The sequence below is a fragment of the Camelus dromedarius genome, chromosome 14, assembly GCF_036321535.1.
Source record: "Camelus dromedarius isolate mCamDro1 chromosome 14, mCamDro1.pat, whole genome shotgun sequence".
In the NCBI taxonomy this organism is placed as follows: domain Eukaryota; kingdom Metazoa; phylum Chordata; class Mammalia; order Artiodactyla; family Camelidae; genus Camelus; species Camelus dromedarius.
Window position 1 is genome coordinate 32,555,266 of NC_087449.1, and position 24,211 is coordinate 32,579,476.

The 24,211-nt window shown below is 45.0% G+C and overlaps 2 protein-coding genes across 2 annotated transcripts; one reads left to right on the plus strand and one right to left on the minus strand.

The window, feature by feature from the left end:
• Window positions 1-333: 333 nt before the first annotated feature.
• DMRTB1 (DMRT like family B with proline rich C-terminal 1) lies at window positions 334-21,748 on the minus strand. Its single transcript, XM_031465572.2, has 5 exons — window positions 21,480-21,748; window positions 7,635-8,287; window positions 5,820-6,025; window positions 2,417-2,657; window positions 334-1,075 (listed from the first exon to the last, which is right to left on the minus strand). The coding sequence occupies exons 1-5, from the start codon at window positions 21,746-21,748 to the stop codon at window positions 1,011-1,013; spliced, it is 1,434 nt and encodes a 477-aa protein (XP_031321432.2). The 3' UTR covers window positions 334-1,010.
• Window positions 21,749-21,753: 5 nt separating this feature from the next.
• On the plus strand, window positions 21,754-22,826 carry LOC105090783 (solute carrier family 25 member 3-like). Its single transcript, XM_064493336.1, has one exon. The coding sequence runs from the start codon at window positions 21,808-21,810 to the stop codon at window positions 22,810-22,812; it is 1,005 nt and encodes a 334-aa protein (XP_064349406.1). The 5' UTR covers window positions 21,754-21,807; the 3' UTR covers window positions 22,813-22,826.
• The last annotated feature ends 1,385 nt before the right edge of the window (window positions 22,827-24,211 follow it).

Here is a 24,211-nt window from a genome sequence, read left to right on the forward strand (position 1 = left end):
TAGTTTTAAATAAATAAATAAAAATAAAAACCTACTAGCCTGGCCCAAGCCTCTCCCTTGATAACTGAGGTAAAGGGAGGGACTTGTCTAAGTACAGAGAAGACAGGCCATGAACCCAGCCCCTGACTCCCCTACCCAAAGCTGCCTTCCACAAGGATTTGAAGAGAGAATACACCTTCCACAAGGATTTCCACTGCTCATTTTATTCAACAGTCAGCTGTCCCCAGAGAAGAAAATGCTGATGTCACAGATGACCTGGAAGCACCATTCTATTCTCTGAGAACTGCATCAGTGCTTATGAGCAGCCTACTTTTTAAAGTTGGCAATCACTGTAAAAACACCAAATAGTCAAACTTTAATCGATTTTTTTTAAAACCAAAAATGAGGCCTCTAATGGCTTAAACTTTATGGGACAGAAGTGAAGCAGTTCCAACAGCCAGAATGCTTACTGGCAGAGCCCTGGAGAAGGGATGAGGGGCAGGGGCCAGGCTGACCATGGGGGACAGTGCAGCAAGGAAGGACACTGCAGAACCTGTTGTCAGCGCCCTGGTCCCGGCTGCGGCTGCTCGCACCAGCCATCTGGAGGTGCTGGGTGCTTGATGTCCATGTCTCCCTCCAGCTGGGAACCACGGGCTGAAATAGATGGTGCCCCCTGTTCTGGAACAGGACCTGAAGAAATCAAAGGCTGCCTCTGGGAGTGAGTCTGATAACAGAAGCACAACCCAGAGCTGGTTCAATTCATTCCTAAACGTGAGCTTCCACCAGCCCCCCACTCCTCAGAGTCTTGGCCCTGCCCTGGTAATTTCATCCTCTGAGCTCCTCATCAACCCCTCAACTCATGACTGAGAGAACTGTCGCAATCACCCTCCTTCCTCCTGACTTCAAATGGGAATTAACTGCCATCTTATGCCTAAAACTATCCTTCCTTAGTACACATCACTGAACGGAGATAAGAAAATCATTGCTGTAACACCCCCAATGCCCCACTCTGCTGGCCAGCGGGCCTGGGCCTAGTCGGACTGCTCCTGAGATGACAGCTGGCTGGGCTCACCCGGCCCCTCCACATCCTGGTCATCTGTGAGGGAAAAAGAAGAGGAGCTGGACTGAGAAAGAGGGAAAATCACCTGTTTTCAAATGTAAATTTCCCATAAGGCATTCTCATCATTCCCAGTCCCTACGGAGAATGAGTTATTCCCATTCCCACCTTTAATTTGCTAGGAGTCAGGAGACTGGAATTCTAGCCCTGACCATGGTACAGACCCAAGTTCACACTCTGGCTCCGCTTGTCACAAGCTGGGTAGCAGGAAGTAAGCTTCTCCCAGCTCTGAATCTCAGCTTCTCCTCCCGTCAAAGGAGGTGATACCTACCTTGCAGCATCAGGTTGGTGTGGGGATTAGGTGAAACAGTAACTGAGAACTAATTTTTACTAATCTTCATCATTTCAGGTTCTGTTTAATCCTCAGGAAAACCTCGTGAGGTAAGGAGCCTTTAGTAGCCACTTTTGCAGATATTGAAACTGAGGCACTCAGGAGTGAATGAACCCACCCAAGGTCACACCGTTGGTAAATGCTGGAGCCAGGACTTATACCCAGGCTGTCCTGCACCAGGGCCAGCATGCTTCCAGCCACACTGTACCATCTCTCCGGCTAATAGATCTAGGTGTCACACACACAGCAATTGGGCAGCAGGTCTTAGTTTCTTTGCCTGAGGAGCCTCAAGGGAGGATTGAAAGGGGAAAAAAATCCTAGAACCTTTAAAGCTGCAAGGGCCGTCAAAAGAAAACCCAGAGCATTTTCACATTCAGTTTCAGTTGACCCTCACAGTAACCCTGTGACAGGGCCCATTTTACAGGTGTGAAGACTGAGGGCTGGAGGAAGGTATGAGTGCCCAGGGTCACCCAGTGCACCAGTGGCAGAGCTGTGAAGGCCAGGGTCTTAGCCCCTGGCCTGGTTCTCTCCCCAGTGGCCTGGGGCAGAGGAGAGGGATCAACTCTACCAGCCCCAAACTGGTTCTAGCTGCTGCTCCAGGGTCAGCACATGCTGTTTCCCCAGCCAGAGAGGCCTGACACTCTGGTCTTATGAACACACCACATGCATGTCGTCCTCCACATCTCTGCCCACTGGGACCAGTTAGGTGAGGACTTCAGCATTGGACCTGGAGCCAGATGGATAATTCCGTTGAAATCTGAGCTCGGCCATGTAACCAGGGTTGTATGGGGTTCCTCACCAGAGAATGGGGACCCATCTCCCGGAGATGTTCAGGCATGGAATTTCGGGAGGGCTGTAAGGAAAGAGCTTACCCCAGGGTCGGGCACACTAAATTTCCCTTCTCTGCACATCCACTTCCTATTAGGACCCCGGTCCTCCAGGAAGTCTTCCTGGCTCCCCCTGAAGCTGGAAGACTGGTGCTCACTTACCAGTGTTCTCCTTGTCTGTATCAGACAGGATGGTCAGCGAGAAGGGCGGCGGCGGAGGCGGCGGTGGGGGCGGCGGGAGGAAGTGCAGCGCCGACAGGAAGCCCGGCGGGAGGAACTGGGGCTGCGGCTGCGGCAGGGGCGCCTGCGGTGGAGGTGGAGGAGGAGGCGGCGGCGGCGGCGGCGGCGGTGGCGGCGGCGGCGGGTAGTAGCTTGGCTGGAAGTCTCCCGCTGGCTCCACCACCTGCGGGACACACACAGCAGAGTGCCAGAGGGGAGAGGGTTAGCCTGATGGCCGACCCAACGTCTCATTCTCCCACGTGGGGGTATCCCCATGGAGTAGGTTCATCTGTGCGGCCCAAACACCTGCCATAAGATTGAGGGCAAGAAGGAATACAGGCACATCTCAGGTAAGCCTGGGGAACGCCGCACCGGTACATGGACTCAGCCCTGCTGAATATGCCTCGGTCCACGACCTCATTCCATCCTTACGACCCTAGGAGGGAGGTTCTATTACCATCCTCACTGTAATGATGAAAAACAGCGTCAGGAGATGAAGGTGAGCGGCAGAGGTAGGCCTGGATCCCAAGTGGACCTGACTCCACTGCTCTGCACTGGGGGAAGGTCCAGATGCATCCCAAATGCTTATCGCCCCATCTTCTGACACCCTTCCTTGAGTCTAAGGACTTAGACTCAAGCGTGGTGGGCCTGTGGGGTCCCCATTCCAACACGACAGAAGACCTGGGGGTAGTGAAGCTGTTACTGCAGCAAGGGAAGATGGGTGACCTCAGGAAAGTGGCTTCTGCGATCTACCCCTTCTCTGTTTCTGTTCCTTTTTCAGAAGATGGATGCTAACCCCACACCACAGGACCCCAAGACTGGAATGAGGGAATGATGACTACACAGCTCAGAGCCTAGCTGAGAAAGACGTGAATGTAATAGAAAATAATGAATTTCAGGTGCAGTTCCTATTGTTCACTTCTCCATCCAGAGACTTCAGAGCAGCACACCACAAGCTGTGTTCCAGAGAATCGGAGCATCCTACCAGATGCTTTTAAGTGATCTTAGAAGTGTTCTTTGTCCAGGGAGTTTGAGAAATGCTGCATACTGCCCCCACGTTGCTGAGTCAACACATGAGTAATATTAAAGCCTTGAGGCAGTCTGCAAAATTCTCCTTAGGTTAACCCAGCATTTCCTAACTTAATTTGACCACAAGGAAGGGAAGAAAGCCCATTTTTGAGTACCTACCATGTCCCAGACCCTGTGCCAGACACTTTATACGCAGTCACACCTCATTGCTAGCACCTGTCAACGGCCCTGTGAGATAGGACTCTTAGCACCCGTGTACAGACTAAGAACCTGAGTGAGTCCTCAGAGGTCAGGTAACCTCCCCAGGTCAGGTGGTTAGTAAACAATGGAGGTAGGATTGGCCTCCAGGTCTGTCTGATTTCAGGCCTGTGCTCTTTTGTGGGAGGGGAAAAGAGGAAGCAAAGAAGCAGCAGGTAGGGCAGGACAGGAAGAGAAGGCGGAAGAAGGCTCAGGGATTATCCCAGAGGCTGGGCAGGGAGCTGCAGGACAAGGAGGAAAGCAATTCACAGGCTCTTGGATTTGAAACAGCTTCACAAATAAATGCCTGATCCTCTATCCAGACATGAAGGGGGTGGGAAGGGGGATTATTAGCGCTTTAATTCCAAGCTGCTCAGCCAAGTCTCTCCCTGGATCACAGCTCCTGCCTGGGGCTTGTGGTGGCAGCTCAGGCCCAGAGAAACTGACTGAGATCACACTCTTAACAAAGGCCGTCTGGCAGGCCTGTCAATCAGAGCACTGCCCTGGACGCCAGGCCCCAGGCTTCTGTGTGAGCAGACGGTGGGCGTGTGCTCCATTTGGCCAAGGCCCCTCTCTTTGTGTAGAGGCTAGAGATGCTGCGCTCTCCCTGGGCTGCAGTGGGGGGACCAGCACCCACAGATTTCAGGCAGGGCAGGGGTGTTGGTGAGAATCAAGGGCCATGTTTGCTGTCCTCTGTCTTGGCTCTGTCACTGACCAGGTGGGAAAGCTGAATCCCAGGCCCTCCTTCAACAGTTCTGGGATCCTGGACAAATTCATAACTTCTCTGCACCTTCGTCCTCTACCGGACACTGAGGAAATAACACACTCCTCAAAGGATCACATAAGGGCCAGTAGGCACCCTGGAAATGATGAAGACCAGTGGTGGTCAAACTTTTTTCCCTTGAATCAATTGAAAATGCTTTCTAAATAAAACTTTAAAATATCTCGAACAGACAGAGGAGAGGCTGCTGAGGCTGAAGCAGGAGTAGGATCCAGCCCCTGTGTGCCACTCTGTGGCTAATGACCTTGTTACGTAAATGTCAAGATTTTATCCTTTTTCTTACTCACTTTCCACATTAAACCAAAGAAACCTGCTCTCTCCTCGCTTTCTCCACCCTCTACCCAAGGGAAACACCTCTGCTACACCCAGGGTTAGGCTTGTAGCTCTGAGGGAGGGAGTAAAGGTAACAATGGTCTACATTCCCATGGACTTGAGCTCTGTATGAACCAACCTCCCAGACAGGTCCAGTCTTATGGGCTAAAGTCAGGACTGGTCACGCAGGCCTCTCGCTATCCTGCAGTCCTGCTGGCCCTCAAGGGTTGCCAAAATGGAAAAGGGTGAAGGAGCTGGTAACCAAGGCCACAAAACCTGGTCACCCCAACTCGTATCTCACACAACAGGGATGGCCTGACTCTTACACACCCAGTGCTCAAAACTCCAGGCTCCAAAAGCACACCAGTTAGTAACTGACCACTGATTATATAAAAGAATTAAATTCCATTTGCTCTTTCAGCAAGTGTCTCCTAAGGTGACAGGTGTTTGGGGAAAGTTTCCATATTCTTCATGACTAAGCTTAAGTGCCACGTCCTCCTGAAAGCCCTCTGCTCTCAAGTGAGTCATAACTTTGGGGCAGAGGACCTATGTCTGCTCCTGGCTCTCCCCTCAACCATGTGGCTTCAGGAAAGAATACTTCCTTGCTGCTTCCCAGCAAAATGAAGGGCCCTTCTAGCGCCAGCATTCTGGGAGTCAAGGCTGGTGGTCACTCGGCCAGCGTCACCATGCAGCTGTTCCCCAGGCTCATCTGAGATGCATCTATATTCCTACTTGCCTGAGCTCCCAGAGACTTTAGCCCACATCACAGCCCAGGCCGACCTGTCTACACATGTACAGACTTGTCTACATGTGTGTGTTCCCAGAGGTGCACACTGTACAAGGTCAATACTGCATCCCTGACCTGTGCTCCAGGCCTGACACCGAGTGGACATATCAATTGGCTTTCTGGGACTGATGGTCTGTAAAAGCAGCGAGGGCATTTGGGATAAGGAGGAACCTGGAAAAAAAGTTGGGGATGGGACTCACCAAGCCTCCTCCACGGTATTGGCTGCAGGACACATGGCGGAAGCCCCGTTGCAGGGGTACCCCTGGAGTCAGGGATGCATCATGGTAGCCCAGCGGGAACGGGCGGTAGGGGTGCACGCTGGAGGAGCTGGGGTACAGCTTGGAAGGCTCTCTCTCCAGGTACTCAGACCCCACCACATAATCTGAGTTGATGCTCAGAGACAGCCCTGAAAAGACAAGCAATGAGGGAAATGTTAAAGACACATGGATTTAGGAAAAAAGGGGGCACATTACTGTCCAAAGGTAGCAGTATAATAAATACTCATATCCATTTACAGAGAACTCCCACATCCATTATGCTTTTGATCCTGCCTGCTTTTTAAACCCTTCTACCACGTCCCACTGCTGTTAGAAAAAGTCCTCAGCACAGCCACAAAGCCCCATGCAGGCTGGCTCCTGCCTCCACTCCAGCCTCCTGATGTCCCATAACCTAGTGGCTGCTGCTTTCTCCTGCACCTCAGGGCCTTTGCAGATGCTGCTCCCTCAGCTTGAAAGGCTTTTTCTCCTAACCTCACTTTGCCTCCTTAAATCCTCAGTACTCAGCTCCTAATCTTCCTTCAGATCACATCTAAACCATCGATTATTAGAGTTCTACACATCAATCGGTGTGATTCTTTTGGTCAGTGCTGTCCCTCTTACAAGGATAGGATCCTTGAGGTCAAGGGATCTGACTTGCGCTCCCTTACCTCTTCATCACTAGTATCTGGCACACAGGTAAGTGCTCAGTCCCTGTCCTTCGAGAAATGGAACAAAAAAAGGCCCTGTGTCCATGGAAAGGTATCCATCTCCTAAGATTGCTGTTTCAGATCTGTCCTCCCTATCTAGTTCCCTAGGGACCTAGATTTTCCCAGAATGTCCCGGAAGGCAGAAACGGCCCCAGCGCATCCAGGTCAATGCCCTTAGCATATGGAGAGACCCCCAACAGAAGGAAGGAGCTTGCCTAAGTTTACAGAGTGAGCCGCCCCCTCAGCATGCTGACTCAGACTTGTGCTCTATCACACTGGCATAGGGAAAACCAGAAAAATATGTGTCTGCACCCAAAAAGAGTTCCTTTTAAAACGCCTCAAATCTACACGTGACTTTAAGCTGTAATAGTGAAAGGAGCAAGATATAGGGAACAATGTAATTCATGCATATGAAGGGAGGGGATAACAATGTAATTTATGCATGTGGACGGAGGGGAGAAAAGACGGGCAACGACATCCCAATAGAATAACTGCTCACCTGTAGGGAGCGCCTGGCAAAGGGCGGGAAGGGCTGCACAGACTTAGTGGGTCAGAGGGTGGCTGAGGGGCGGGGCCTCTAGGGCACAGGCAGGGAAGAATGGTACGCAGGCGCAGTCTTGCTGCGCTAGCCCACCCACTGGGACGTCCTGGGGAGGAGCCTCCAGCCCAAGAAAAGGGCGGGAAGAAGTGCGCAAGCGCAGTCCGGCCCCTCTCCCTAGGGCGTCTCCGTGGAGGAGTCACAGCTGAGCCCACTGGGGGCCATTTTTTTCTTGCAAGATGGAAAGGCAGAAAGTGTAGCTAAATGTTAAAAGCCCTCAGAACCACCCATTCTTTTCTCTCTTTTTACCTTATTGCAAAAAGGCATGGAACGCAAATGCCTATTCAAAGAAAGATTTACCAAAGCAAGGTTATCTCTAGAAAACTACTTCCCCACCCCCACCCCAAGGGCGCATCCCCGCTGGATCCGAGCTGGCCTGAGACGCCAGCGTGAGGAGCGGGGAGACGGCAGCCCACAGAGGAACCGACCCCGCGCGGGGCCCGGGAATCTTACCGAAGTCGGCAAACGGTGGGCTGGGCACAGGCCGCAGCGGCCTGCGCAGCTCCAGGCGGCCAGGGCCTCTCTGACCTGCGTCCTCCATAGAACCGGGCACGGCTGCGGCGGCTAGTGTGCTCGGCCCCACGTGGCCGTGGCCGCGGCCGCGGCCGCCCAGAACTGGATGGAAGGCGCTCGGGCGGGGGCTCGGACCGCGCGGGGGTCTCTCGGGGAAGTAGGCGGCCGCGCGGCCCTCGGGGCCCGGCTGCCCGTCTCCGGAAGCGGCAAGCAGAGGCAGCGAGTGGAAGCTGGAGCCCGGGACGGCGGCCGCGGCCCTGGCCCCGGAGGCCAGCTGGGGCCCCTGCGCGCACAGGGCCACCTCGTGCTCCTCCTCGGAGGCCTGCTTCTTCAGCATCTTCTGCGCGGCCATGATCTTCTGGCGCTCGGTGATCAGGTAGCACTTCTCGCAAGTGCACTGCTTCCAGCGGCATTTGCCCGCGTGGCCCTTGACGGGCACCAGGAAGCCATGGTTCCGGCACCGCGAGCACTTAGGGGTGCGCAGCATGTTGTCGGCCAGTTTGGCAAGGTCTGCCTTCGTAGTACAACCGCCACCTCTGGGAGCTGCGGAGCGAATGGAGCAGGGATGAGCAGCGCCCCACAAGTCCCTGGTGCTGGGGACATTGGATACACTTGTAACAAAGTGGCTCTCAGTGCGTCCCAGTAGCTGCAGCAAGACCTTTGCATTTTCCCTCCTGGTTTTGGGTGCAAAATTTGGAGTTTCTGTGCCTTAGTTAAAAAGATGCAAGGGATTGAGTTGAATAAGTTCTTTACGGAATGCTATTGCATATATGACATCTGGGTTATCTGAAGTCTTAGGCATTTAATTCCCAAACTTTCTATTCCCGCCATCCCATAGAAGGTATTTTGTAATTTCAAAAAAGGCGGAGTGATACTCAACGGTCCAGAGACTTAAAGCGCCAGAGGACCGTAGCTCTCAGTAAACCCCTTGTGGTAGAAAAGCATTCTGAGAGACAGACCGTGTTTCTCCTTCCAAAAGCTGCTACTTCTGCTGAATTTCATTTATTTCCCCTACAGAGAGGCAGCCGTTCACAGTGATGCTTCCAGAATATTCCTAGGAGCTCAGTGCACTATGATAGTTGCTCAGGGGTGTGCCCTTATAGTAATTCCGATTTCTTAAGTGTCTTGTTGGTACAGAAATGCATTTCTGGAAGATGGTGTATTGCTATTGGTGGTGCCTTCCAAAGTAAAGCATACTTAGAATACTTTAAAGTAAAACAGATTTAGGATATTTTAGCATGACCTTGAATCATTGCTTAACTGTACCATGAATTTAGTTATCCCTGTAAAAAGACTCCATTCATGGGAAAAGCTGCCACAAACTTCATAGTTTCCCAAGGCCACTAAATTAGTTCATTTTCTTGTTTGATAGAAATTTGTGACACCCTGACGTCTTTGTTCCCTACCCTCCTTAGGTCCAAAAGAAGAAGAGGAAAAAAAAAAACAGGGTCACTAACACCTAAATTGAAAGTGTATAATCCTTATAATCGTAGGATGAATCATTATCTTTAAGGAGGTAGTTATGGTTATTACCTAGCTAAAATTATGTATTTTTAATTGCCCTTTCTCTGAAGTTCTCTCTTTCTGGTAGCAGAATGATAGACGCTGAGAGCCAAGGCCTGGGGTCCACCTTGATCTCCCAGAGCCTCTAGCTGCAGCTGTACTTTGCATTTATCACCAGCTGCCTGACAATAGAAAATGGTTGCCATTCTGTGGCTGCTTACATACTGGAAAGCTGAAAAGAGGTTTGTAAAGTCTTTTTCTGCTTTAAATATATTCCTCATCTTAATAAGAGGGCAAAAGTATCTGCTTCCTGTATTATTTGGCCCTTTAGGAATTTCACTGGTGACTTAAATCCATTTAAAGAGATCTAGGTTTGTCTCTGCTTTGCTCTTCTATCTTAATTTATGTTTAAAAACAATATGGCCCCATACATAGATAAAAGGGCAGGCAAGCTCTTCTTCTGACTCCACTCAATTCAGAATGTCTAATTTTTTCACTGACCTTGTCATTTGCAAATGTTACTTAAAAATCATAGTTTCAATACTACTGCCAAAAAATCTGGGGCATAAGCTGCATTGTTTCATGATACTACAAATTGTAAGGTCATTTTCTGCATTATCAAATTTAAATTTTAACATCAGGTGACATGGGCTGATAAGGCCTAAACAAGAAAACTACTCTCATTTACATTTCACTCTTGACCACCCAAGTTCTCTTTGTTTTCCTATTAAGGATTTAAAAGAAAATCCTCTTCAAAGACAACTGTTGAATTAACATATTTTAACCTTAACGTCAAAATGCTTCCATATTTACTTCATAACTTCAGGGGCAAAAATATACCCAAGGTGTTATGAATTTGCATAGTGCTTTTGAGAACATTAATAAACAACCATATATCTTTTTAATCAGTGGTCACATTATACGATGCAGAAACCCCAGGGTTTATACAGTAAACAAATAGGAAAAAAAAAGACTAGTTTATTTCTCTTTTCCCCCCAAAGTCTCAATTTGTGTAGGTAAATTCCAACAGAGCTTTATTTATTTCACTCTTGGAAATTCAGGCAAATTGTTAGTTTTGTTTTATTTTGGTTGATGACTGATTACTTCTTAGGTTGCTGTGTATATATATATATATACACACACACACACACACACACACACACACACATATACACACACACACGTGTATATATATATATATGTATGTATATTTCTTTAAATTATTATTTAAAAAGATGGTAAGATGTAAAAGTGAAAAACTGGAAGTCAAAGAAAGATGGAAGCAGTAAGTACATAGTGGGCCCCTTCCTTCCCCACACCTACACCTTTGGACATTTATGTTTAAGAAAGTCAGGGGCGGGGGGTAGGGTATAGCTCAGATGGTAGAGTGCATGCTTGGCATGCACAAGGTGCTGGGTTCAATCCCCAGTACCTCCTCTAAAAATAAGTAATAAACCTAATTACCCCACCACACCAAAAAAATAAAAAAGAAAGTCTGCATCATCATAAACAATAGTTTATAAAATGACAAGTTATAATTGCTGAGGAATCACCAGTTTGACTAATTAACTGCAGAGGGGCTTGTTGATGGTCATATCTGAGTTCCAGCTTCAGATATGGCCCCTTTCTCCTCGGAGTTTCAAGTTTCCTACCTTGAATAATGCTTCTCTTTGGTTGATATGGTTGCTGTTGATACTGTTAATTTATATTCATTTTAAAGAGCCTTGTATTATTCAGTGCACCGGGGTACCGTTTATAATCATTAAATATTGCATACACTATAATGTTTCCTCACTGGCAGCACACAAGAGTAAGAAAGGGCTTTTTTTTTTTTTTTTTTTTTTTTTTTGCCTATACCATCTTTTCCCTAGCAGCTATAACCCAGATACTTGCTATCTTCTTCAAGCTCTCTCTCTAGTGAGCAATGAAAACTTTATTGAAGATTTTGTAGGGAATAGAAGGGAGGATTTACATGACACATCCTATAGCAGATGCTTTAAAAATCCTGCCTTAGCATTTCTGTTCTTTCAAGATCCTCCTCTCCTGTGCCACACTTACTGAAGAGAAACTGTTCTGGTCTCCCCCACCCCTGCCACCCCTCTCTCCCCACCCCAGGAGCCAGCCTCTCTACTTTCTGTCTGCTTTCTTGATTCTTTGAGAGCTCTGTAACAGCTGTGACTGTCTTACTTTCCTTTATGTCTAGCACAGTATAGAATTCAGTAAATATTTGTTAGATGTACTAATGAATCTTGCCTCCCTCTCCTGCCAGTGTCAAAGTTATCTCCTCTCTCACTGGCATAGTAAATCAACTTGGATCCAGCAACTTTTCCCAAACATCCTACAAAACAGAAAGCCTGGAGTGAGTAGGACCACTCTCCTGACAAGCAGAATTTGGGGATCAACTTTGGTTCCTTAACCTCAGCCCCCACCCCTGATGGTTTAATAATGTAATGATACTAGCTAGTACTTACGAAGTGTTTCTGTGTGCCAGGAATTCTTAAGTCCTTTATGTGTATTAATTCATATAATCCTCAAAACAACCCTCTAAGTTACTATTATTTTCACCCCCATTTTACACATGACAAAACTGAAGTCTTGAGAAGTTAGGTATCTTACTCAAGGTTTTACAGCCATTAAGTGGCAGAGCCATGATTCAAAACCAGGAAATCTATCCTCAGAGTCCATGTTCTTAACCATATATGTGCTAACTGAATATTTTTTCTAAGCAAACAGTGCTCTCCCCAAGAAAGCGTTGGTAATTAATAGAAATGTTCATCTTGTTACATACCCCGTTACATTTGGGACAAAGGGAGGTGAAAGTGAAGGTGGTAGCAACCTGGGGAAACTTCCTAGGATGCACTGCTTAGTTGCTTTTCTCCAACCATAGCCAATATTTATTGAGTGCCAACTATGTGCTAAGCATAAGGGACACAGAAGTAAATAAAAAGGCAGGATCCTCACCTTTAGGCATACATTCTAGGTGGCAAACCAGACAGTAAACAAAGCCAAGGAGTCGGAGGAGATCCAGCATGCTATGGGAACCCATACAAGGGTCCTAACCTGGATCAAGAAATCAGGGAAGACTTCCTTGAGGGGCTGATTCCTGAGTTCAGGCCTAAAGGATAAGTAGGAATTAAACAGGCACAGAAGCAGGAGAGGTATGTCCCAGTCAGAGAGAACAGCACGTTTAAGGCTGCAGTGTGGCTGTAGTACAGTGAAGGCAGGAGACTGGAGAGAGAGGAGATGTAGAGGTTAACCAGTAACCATGTGGAGGGAGTCCTTAGAGAAAATTATCAGAGTCGCTATTGAAACTGAGCAGGACCCTGCAAGGCCCTCCTGGATACAAAAGCTCCCTCCACATCTCCTATTTTTTGTAAAGAAAAGGCTTTTGTCTCCTAGGCCTTCTCTGAGTTCCAAAGAGCAGATTCAAGCAGTTACTAATTAGGGAAGTGAGGGAATACAGAAACAAAGGAAAACTAGTTTGAAAACAATAGTTCCGCAATACAACAGAGTCCTAGTTCCTCCTCAAGGGGTATACATAGCAATCTGACATGTATCTTTGAGTTGTTCTGTAGGAACTGGAACTAAGACCCCCACCTGGGTGGAGGATGGTGATCGCATGCTGACCACTAGACTCCAGGCTGGTTGGAATCAGAAGGCTGATGGTTAAAATTGCTGAAACACCACCCTGTTACCTCACCTCTAACCAATCAGAAGAAAGTCATGCCCTTTGCAATGCTCACCCTAAATGTTGCCTTTAAAAGCCTCTCCCTGAAAGCCATCAGGGAGTTGGGTCTTTTGAGCATGTACTCCTTGCTTGGTGCCCTGTAAATAAACACTGTACTTTCCTTCACCACAACCTGGTGTCAGTAAATTGGCTTTGCTGTGCGGTGGGCAAGTGGACCCAAGTTGGGATCAGTAACTATCAAAGACTAAGGAGTGGAAGTGACGTGGTAGAGCTAGGCCAAACTAGAATCCACATATCCAGACATCTAGTTTCTGCCCTTGGTTTTCTTTCTTTCTTTTTTTTTTTTTTTACAGAAAGTGGAACAAATAGTAACTAGGACTCACAAGATTAAAATAGAGTGGGGTTTTCTTTGGGGAAGTTGTTCCAGGTGGGGCACACACTCAACACCAGTTATGCCCCTGAACTAGCACTACACTAGGCAGGGTTCCTCCTAACCCTGGGTCCCTGTTGACTGGTTCATGTGACTTCTCCTAGGAATCCTAAACAGGCTAGGCACAAAGCAGCAACAGCGATGGAAGACAAAGGAGTGAGAGGAGAGTGAGATGAAATCAAATGGAAAGCAGTTGAAGAGGCTGTGTAGGTAAAAACTGGAACAAACAATTCTGTGGAGCAGATGAGAAGTACATGTGAGCAGAGAGGACATGCTCACAGTGGCATTGCTAGACCCAATAGCACTGACATTTGTTTTGTTTTGACTTGCTAATTTGATGGGAAAAAAAATTTTTACACACACAAATTTTCAGTGTGTGTAACTGATTATATGTACTTTTGATAGTACTATCAAATTTCCATAAATTTCAAGTTTTTTGTCTTATGAGAGGCACATGTCCCTATAAATATATTGTAAAAAGGGGCTAATAGCTTTAATATCTCTGTCCTTTGTTAAGATGCAAATTTGGTTTAACACAGCATGCATGAATTTAATGCCAATATACATAAAGCACTGTTCCCTAGTAAAAGTGAGAAAGAACAAAGGAGCAAAGAAAATTAAATTTAAGCTTCCTTTTTCTATGTATGTTCCTTGTCTGGTTTCTAGAACAGTAAATACCTATTAAAAAACAAAACTCACTAGAATTTTCCCCTGAATACTGCTTCTATGAGAATGGCAAGCAGATATTGCGAATTTCTTTCAAGAGACCTTTTCATTTTATGTCACAGAATCAGTACAAAATCAGTCCACATTATAACTGTAAACAGATGGCAAGAAATACTGTTCTAGAGACAGGCAGACTAGCTTGAGACCTGATCACTAGTTATTAGCTGCATTACCTTGACTGTCACTTAACTTCTTTGCACCTCAGTAGTAGTAGCAGTAGTAACAGTATTTTTATAATTGCTGCAAATTCTAAAGTGTCCCACATTTGTCTCATTCAGTGATACTAAGATTTAACGAATGCTTACAGCTTTGCAGGCAATGTAAAACATACAAAATAGACAATGTGTTCTCATTTAAGCCACAGAACATATATAAGAGTACTTTTATTTTGTTCTTTTGACAAATGATAAATCTGAAGCTTAGAGAAATTAAGATATTTCTTTCGTGAGGTATACAGGAAATTTCAGAAACATGTATGAATAGCCTCCAAGTCTCTATCTTACAACTACTCTATATTATCCTCGTTTATTTTATTTACTTTAACTATAAAATAAGATCTCTGATTCTTGCAGGATTAATGAGACAAGGCATGTAGAATATCCAGCAAAGTGCCAGTATCCAGCACATGGTTAGCACCCACTACACTATATCAAGGAGGAGGAAGGGGCAAGGGAATGAGGAATGAGGAGAGAGAAGTGGTATCTCTGACTTATCCAAGGCCACCTCCAACCAGAAGATTTGATTCAGCTGCACAACTTTTTGTGGCATCAGGCTCTCCAAGCATAGATTAAGAGCAAGCTGTCCAATACCATAGCTATGACCCCCATGTGGCTATTGAACACTTGAAGTGTGGCTAGTCCAAATTAGGATATGCAGAAAGTATAAAATACACACCAGATTTCAAAGACATACTATGAAAAAATGTAAAATATCTCAATACTTTTATATATTATATTTTGAAATATTTTGATTTTGGATGTGTTGAGTTAACATTATTTTTTAATGTGGCCTTGTACTTTTTAAAGTGTGGCTACCAGAAAATTTTAAATTACATATATGTCCCACAGTATATGTCTGTTGGATAGCCCTGAAAGATTGGTCTGCTCAATCCTCCTTCCACTTCTGAACACCAGGTTTTCAACAGCAGCTCAAATTTAACCTGTCATGGGGAGTACACCACTTTCATACATCCCTTCCTCATGTTGGCTACATTACCTTCAGTAACTTGAATGCACTCTTTGTCATTTAGAGCCTTTCTAATGGAATCAAAACACTGTCTCATGCTTTAGAACTGGAAATATTTATCTGACTACCAGAGTATGTTAGCTAGCAGAGTCTAATAAAACTCTAGTTTGCATTTTGAATCTTCAAATGCATTGTTGTTATTTTTATAGGAATATTTTCATGTTTATCTTGTTAGGTATAAATTACCAGTAAAATGCTGTGTAAACTAGGAAAGAAAGAAATGTGTCATCATATACTAAAGTTACACCATTACTGTGTTACATAGTCCATCAGATTCTCCTAAGATCCCATGGGTAGATTATTTACATGCTGCTGGTAAATGGAGTTCTTTGGACATTTTATACTATTAAAAACTCTAGAAACTTAATTAAAAATTATTTGATATATGTGCTCCCCCCCAAAATTCACCACAGGTAAACAATCATTACCATTAGGACTACTAATGTTGCTTTGCACAAATAATTCCCTAAATAAACAAACAAGTCATGAAGATTTGTTATGAACAATTTTCATCTACACATATAGGGATTATTACCTGCCACCACATTTTCTTTAAACATGATTAGATTTTCTTAGTTTAATGAGTTTGGAGATGGTTGCTTTTTCCTCTTTAACTTGCCAGGTAAATCAGAAATATTTATTTTAAGAGACAGTTTAAAGAACTCCGTAATTCCCAATCTGTCACAGTTTTACAAATAAATCTCAGTTAAATGCCTGTCGATGTTTCCAGTCTGGTCAAGCAAAAAGGGGGAAAAAGTATACAATTCATCAGAATAATTAGTTGATTGGGGTTAAATAATTCTAAGAATAAACATATGACCCCCTGGCACATCACAAACCTCTTGGAGTGAGAAGGATTATAAATTAAATGTACAAGATTTAAAATGGTCCAGATACACCCTAAACATTATTGCAGGCATGTGGGACACATTTAGATAAGTTAAAGCCAAGTGTGGGTTTAAAGTTTAGCCATCTTTGATCAGTGGTTTAGTAAAGTTTCATTGCTTTGGTGTGAGGATAAAGGGTTGCAAAGATGCAAACAGGTAGAGAGGAATAGTGGCAACAGTGTCCCCTGCTGTCCAGTGGTCACTCCCCTTCCCTGAATCTTAGACATTTTTAGAGACATGGTACTCCAGGGGATAATGAAACCCTCTTAAGTGTATGGAAGTCAGGAAAGAAAGAACTAGCATTCACTGAGGGCATATAACATTGCAAGCACTGTGCTAGCATTTAATTTAATAATAACATGAAGTTTATTACAAATTCAGGAAAGAATAAGATGAAGTTTATATAGAAACCGAGGTTCAAGAAACATGATTTTTACAAGAATCATAGCCAGAAGTGGAATAAGCCAGGATTTGGGCCCAGGTGTGCCTGGCTCCAAGGCCAGTGATTCTTATACCACAGCACGCTGGCAGTGGCTGGAAGCCATTGGCACAGCTCAGACTCCTGTAAGTACAGTAACCAATGGTCCTGATTTGCCTGGGACTGAGACCGTTCTGGGGAAACTGGACTTTCAGAGCTACAACTAGGAAAACCTGGGGGCAAACTGGAACGAGTTGGTAGCCTTCACTAGAATTCAATTGAATAAGGCACTAGGCTGAAAGGGTCAGTTTGGAAAAGGAGAAAGGCTGCCCAGTCCTCAGTCCCGTTCCTTTCTGTGGCCCCGGCTTTTGTGCCACAGGTGAGCAATCTCTGTTCTACTTGTCTAATACCATGACATGTCCTGGGGCACTGTCAAAGAAGTTCATGTTTCTGCCACTTAGGATTTCCTCAGTTCCTGCCCTAAATCATGTAAGTCAGTTGGAATTTAGTAAACTGAATAAATCATCCACTCAAGTAGACAGGAAAGAGCAGATTGTGGCATCACAGAAATATGGGTTCTGAGAGGATTAAGGAGGGCAGGAAAGAGGGGTGAGTAACAGAATTGACATTCATGGGATGCTCAAATGCCCAGGGCACTGGGCCAGGTATTTTGGGCACATTATCTCTTCTTATAACAAATCTAAAAAGCTATAATTTGTCCTAATTACAGATGTTGAAAATAAATTAATAAATAAAGCTCAGAATGAGGCTAAATAACTTGCCTAAGTTCACACAGCTAGAAACAAAGGTGAACTCAGAATTTATTTCTGCTCAAAGCATGTGACTTTTTCCATTATACAGTGTCTGACACACAGCAGTGCTTAATAAACATTGAATTCCCCCTCCCATTCTGTTCCTAAGAACTTAAATTTATTAATTCCAATGTCCTTCATGTGATTTTTTTTTAAATGACATACCAAAAACTATTTTCCAAATGTTTATGATGGATATAGAGATTCATGATGGGGGATGAGATTACCTGCCTAAGTTCACTATACACGCTAAAGCTAGAAAATAATTCGAGCAACTACTCCAGTTCACTTTCACTGATAAGTGAGTCGGCCAACCCTCACTGAGACTGGATAGGACAGTGAACCATGAGCTGATACATAAACAAAGTAAGCAGAGTTCTTACAGTCTCGTCTGAAGTATTTCCTATACAGTTTTTTAAAATGGCAATTTGCCAGTCCAGATTAAATACAAATGAATGTCTGGCAAACTACTGAAACAGTAATTACCAGAAAAACACAAAAGAGGTTGGTTAATAAAGGAACGTTTTCTGGCATACATACTTTGCCCCTGATTCTGAACGATGACATGAACTGGCAGAGGAAAGTGGAAAGACACACACAAAGGCATGGACACAGGGGTGGGGACATCGTGCACAGATAAATATTTGTGTAATTGGAGTGGAGAAACTGCTAATGGGCCTAAGTATTTATGGATGAAAATCAAATGTCCTACATGCAAATTTAAATGTCATGAGTGGAAAGTGAGCAAATATGATGTAGAGGTCAAAGGATATCTGCCAGACACCTGAACAAATAGAGGTTCTGTAGTAAAGAGGAATAGGCAGTTGGCTTTTGGGTAGAAAAGTGTCTGCCACTCATATCTAAAAATGGGAAGAATATCTACCTTATACAGTTGTTGTAAGGATTAGGGACATTTAAATAACCTGGCAAAAAGCAGGTGCCCAAGAAGGATTTGCTGTTTTTGTATCTGGGCCATCGGTGATTCTGCTTTAGAACTTAGGAAAATTCTGTTTGAGGACACTATTGGCTTAACGTTCTGCTTGGTATATTAATTTAAAATGTGCCTGGCACATAATAGAAACAATAAAAATCTGTTGAATGAATGAATACATTTTAACTTTCTTCTCTGTAAGTATAACAAATAAGAAAACATAAAAGTCTACATCTGGCCCTGTGGAAAGGTCTACTTTTCAATTCAAGTTAGCAGAAGAACACAGCAAATGTGTAGTAATGATTTCAAGACAGAAATGTTGCCCTGTATTACATAATTGCCAAGGAGATAAACTTAATAGTGGTGACTGTGTGCTCTGTAATGGCAAAATATTTTTACAGGCTTCTTCCAGTTGTTTCTGATTTTATGGCTGTGTTTCAATAAAGTCATTGAACTGTCTAAGAAAGTTCTGGCCCTGAAGATTTCTAGACTGGTTTCTTCAACTTGTTCATTTTCTTTAGCAATATCTGAGTTGTATCTTAAGGAACTAGGGGCCTGGGTAAACAGGAGGCACTATTCTTACTCTAGACCTCTTTTCTCCTTATTTTTTCTAAACTCCATTTGTGATAGAGTCCAGCATTTCCCAAAATATACTCTCTGGAAAATTATGCCTGTGAAAAGTAAATAGATATTATATAAAATATGGGTTCTCAGATCCAGTAAGATTATGGAACCCTAAGTTAACAAAGTTGAAGTTCTTTACTATGGAACTTCTCTTTAATATGGGAGTCTTTAAGAGGAAGCTCTAGTGTTCCTCAACTTCTTATTCATTATTGGCCTTCCTTCCCCAGGAGCCTTTTAAGACTTTATTTTCCTAATGGCCTTTTCTATCCCCCCTGACACTCTCCAGTCCCATTCCCCAACCTGAAATTAAATAATGAGTAAGATTTTGTTGGGCGGAGTTGAGCTTTGGAAGGCCACAAACCATTGTACTAAGATTTTTTTGCCCCCTAAGAACCAATTTTCACCCCCTTGGGGATGATATCACCTCAGTTGAGAATGAACACTCTAGTGTGAAATGCCCTTCAAACTTCTTGGACCACTGACCTTTTTCAAGTAGACCAATATTCCTGGGAACATACTTTGGGAAGCCCTGATTGAGTCAGCATGGAATATTTTAACACTTCATTGTTTTCTTATGACTCAAGAAGACAGTCTTCTCTTTATTACTGTAATTCCTGGTGTTAAAAGATAAACTGAGGCATATTAAAAATTTTAAGAGTGTGTTTGAGCAAAAATCCATTCCAGTCAGCACCAAACAGGAAGTAGTTAGAAGCACTCCAATGACAGGAGCTGGGGAAAGACTTTTATAGAGATGTCAAAGCAAAACAAGGAAGTTACTTGACTGGCTGTAGCTTAAGTGTTTGCCTTATTTGGCACAACTAGGCCATTTATAATTGGTTTCAATTTCTTAGCCTTGAGGCATTACAGTTTAGGTTTTAGCTTCCTTACAGAAGTTGCTAAGGCATTAAAGCCACCTCAGTCTAATGGCCTTGTTTAATTTTAACGCTAGTATAAGACAACAATAAGGACAGGAGTTCAGTAAGACTTGTTAATTGAGAAGTCTTGTATCTGCCTCTCCTCTCCCTTTGGCCAACATCCCTAGTTTGTGGTTAGAATTCTATACCAGCCAATTTTTTAAAAATTATGGTGTAACATGCTTTAAGTGTGTAATGAGCACTAAACTTCAGTGTACAACTTGATGAATTTTCAGAGTTATGTACACATCCAGTTCAGGATATAAGCAGTAAATCAGAGAATCTTTAAAAAAAAAATTCTTGACCTCCCAATATCCACATATTGCGTTTTTCAGACTTTAGTGAAGTTTCATGAAGAATCCACCCAAGGGAGCTTATTAAAATTGCATAGTCTTACCCTTGTATTCTCATTTTTTAAAATTGAAGTTTAGTTGATTTACAATGTTGTGTCAGTTTGGGATTTTAAATAAAGCACTCCAGGTAATTCTGATGCAGGTGGTCTATGGATCACACTTAAAGAAACACTAGCCTCCCTACAGGATAAAAGTCAAAGTCCTAGACAGGTATTAAGGTTTTCCCTAATTTGACCCAATTCTATTTTTCCAGACTCAACCCTTGCTGGTTTCTATCATGCTGAATTACTCACCTCTCCTTAATAGGTCATGCACTCATATTTCCCTTAAGCTGGAATTACCTTCCCATTCTTCTTTACATAGCTGACTCCTACTCATCCTTCAGGAGCTAGCTGCATTGTCATCTTCTCTGGGAAGTCTCCTTAACGTCATCAGGCAGAATTAGTTGCCCCTCATTGTTCATCCAGAACTTTAATCAAACTCCTGTTATAATACTTATCACACAATACTGATTTTTTAATCTCCTTGTTTAGAAGTAAGCAAGAATATGTCTGACTCTTTGTTAAACCCCTAACCCTGCACAGGGCCCAGCACACAGTGGTTGATGAATGAATGTCTGCTACTGATTTACCTGTGGAGTCACTTAGTTCTCATTTTCCAGGCCAGTGAGACTGCACACTCCCTACAGAAAGAGAGGACTTCTGACTGACTTTCCTAATCTCCAAAATCATGACAGGAATTCAGTAGTCAATGAAAAAACACCTACTGAATGAAAATAATCAGCACCCTTCTCTCAATTTAGTGAGTACCTCCATGATTCCTAAGCCCTCACAACTCCTGGAGGGAAACGAGTGGAGTGTGGGTATTGGGGGAGATACCCTCCCAATCTGCCAGATAAGAATGTTAAGGCTGGAAGCTGAGAGGCTGGGCCTCCAATGCTAGGTTCTTGGTTCTCTCTGCCCATTGCCTCCATAGAACACTCTGTGGCCATGGAGATGACTGACCGTTACCATAAGTGGGCACGGTTTAGTGAAGACTAAGGAAAGGCCTTTCAGGAAGGCAACGGTGCATGGCGACTCTCCGTCTTCTCACTCACCTCCTTATCTATTTACTTGCCTATTCATGTGTTTACTCATGTTTGTACTTGCTGATTTATTTTTTTAGCATCTTTGTAGAGAACTAAGCCACTGAACTGGACACAAGCCGCTTTGAGCACGGGAAGATTTACCAAGGTGAGAGCTAAGGACCACTGACCATTGGCTGGGGAAGGCTGAGGGGCGGGGTTCCTGCGGGCACCAGAAGCCCATTCGCCCGAAGGCGTGAGGGCGGGGCGAAGAGCGGTCCTGGAGGTGAGGGGCGGGGCGGTTCTCCGACTTAAACTTTAAGAGCCCGGTGGCGACCCCATAGCAGCCCCGCAGGTAGCGGCTGCGCAGGCGCCAGTAGAGCATTGTGGGGCACCGGCGGGTCCCGTCCCTCACCCGGACCGTTTGGTTGGCAGGCTCGCGCTGGAAGCTCAGACACATGCGCGCTGCTCCACGTCAGCTGAGGGAGGGAAGAGCTCCGGCTGGGGAAAGTGTTGGCCATGTGTGACGCTGGCGGTTACCGAGCCCTGCAGGCGAGAAGCGCGGGCCTACTCAAGGGCAGGCCCTGGGCGGCGGCGGCCACGGAGGAAGCCGGCTATGAGTACGGCTCCACGAAGTACCTGCTGCTGTGCGGCCTGGGCGGGATGCTGAGCTGCGGGGTGACGCACACGGCCGTCGTGCCCCTGGACCTGGTCAAGTGCCGCATGCAGGTGGATCCCGGCAAGTACAGGGGCATCCTGAGCGGCTTCGGCGTGACGGTGCGGGACGATGGGCTGCGCGGCCTGGCCCGAGGCTGGGCCCCGACCTTCCTGGGCTACTCCCTGCAAGGCCTCTTCAAGTTCGGCCTCTACGAGGTCTTCAAGATCCGCTATGCGCAGCTCCTGGGCCAGGAGAAGGCCTACGAGTGGAGAACCAGCCTGTACCTGGCGGCCTCGGCCAGCGCCGAGTTCTTCGCCGACGTGACCCTGGCGCCGATGGAAGCGGTGAAGGTTCGCATTCAGACGCAGCGGGGCTACGCCCGCACTCTCCGGGCCGCAGCCCCCAGAATGTACGGCGAAGAGGGCCTGTGGGCCATCTACAAAGGCGTGGCGCCGCTCTGGATGAGGCAGATCCCCTACACCATGATGAAGTTCGCCTGCTTTGAGCGTACCGTCGAGGCGCTCTACAAGTACGTCGTGCCCAAGCCCCAGAGCCAGTGCACCAAAGCCCAGCAGCTGGCTGTGACCTTCGTGGCCGGCTACATCGCTGGCGTCTTCTGCGCCGTCGTGTCCCACCCCGCCGATTCCGTCGTGTCCGTTTTAAACAAGGAGAAGGGCAGCACAGCCTTCGCGGTTCTCCACAAACTGGGGTTCGGGGGTGTGTGGAAGGGCCTGTTCGCCCGCATCATCATGATTGGCACCCTGACTGCGCTGCAGTGGTTCATCTATGACTCGGTCAAGGTCTATTTCAAGCTGCCTCGCCCTCCGGTCCCTCAAGCTCCCGAATCCCTAAAGAAAAGGAAGTAGGTATGGATGGGACGACTCCTGCAGCCACCCTTGCCAGTATTTCGATCCGGTGGGCGATTCGGACAAAACTAATATGTAGGATGTTAATGTTTTTGGAGAGGTGACTTAACATGCGGTCCGAGTTGTCTTTAAGTGATTGATTTTTTTTTTCTTTTTGGCAATTCAAGAGGATTGCAACTGTTTCATTTCGGGGTTTGAGACGTTATCTTTGGGGAGTCAGCATGGTTGCTTTAACTCAGTAGCTTTTCAACAATTTTAAGGAAAAAATTCTTAACAGGAAGTAATGTTAGGTGATTTAGTGCCTCTAGGTTGTATGTCCTTTGATTCACCATTCCATGGAGATACCCAAGCATCACTACTGAATAGCCTTCTAATGAGGTTTTAAGGTCAGTGCAACTATATAGGACAGAGAACAAAGTAGAATTCTGCTACATGCTGCTCATCTCAATAGAAATCGTGCACCTTTGAATAGATGAAGGACTCATTCCATATTTCCTGTTCATGGCCATTACAGGTAAAAATTATTAAAAGTTAAATTGTGACTTAATATTGCCTGATAGCTGAGAAAGCTTTCACTGTTTTCAAAGAGCATGACATGAGATCTGCATTTTCTCATTTGGCTTTGTCCGATTCTCTTCCTGATGTTGCTGATTAGAACATAGCTCGCTCCAGGAAGTGCTACAATTGGATCAGTGTGGAAAACCAAAATGAGATGAAGGGCAGGCTCTGGGAATAAATATGTAAAGAAAAGCCTCTGTTCTCTAAAGATTTCTTTTGTACAACTCAGCTTTTAACAGCCATACATCCAAAGAAGATTATACCACCCTGACATTTAGCACGCGCATGCACACACACACACACACACACACACACACACACACCACCCTACAAATTACAACAATTTTTGGTTGGATATTAAGGAATGGTTTTGGTGACTTTGGAAGGTAAATTTCAGTTTTAATGTAACAAATGCCATTCATTTCATTTGGTAGATTTTTCAGTAATCTTTACAATGCTTGAGGTTCATAAAATATATTGAGGTTATAAGGCACTTTTTCAGTTTTCTGTAGCCTTCACATCTCTAATTCGGGAAACTCTAAAATTAGTGAAATTCTGTGAATTAGAGATGTTTGTAGAATGTGAATAAGAAGTAAACTTCAATATGATATTTGATATGGTTTACCAAAATGTTACATGATTGCCTTAACAACTTGTATTAAAAGTCACAAACTCAGAATATATTAATGTTTTAACTATGTAATAGTAAAATGTTTAGTGGTTAACAAAAGTTTTAAAGTGTCCATGTATGTTTGAACTGTCTTGATTGGATAATAAAAGAGCTTGGAAAAAAAGTCAGAACTTGTGAATGAGATGCAATGAAATTATATTTAGTGCCTCT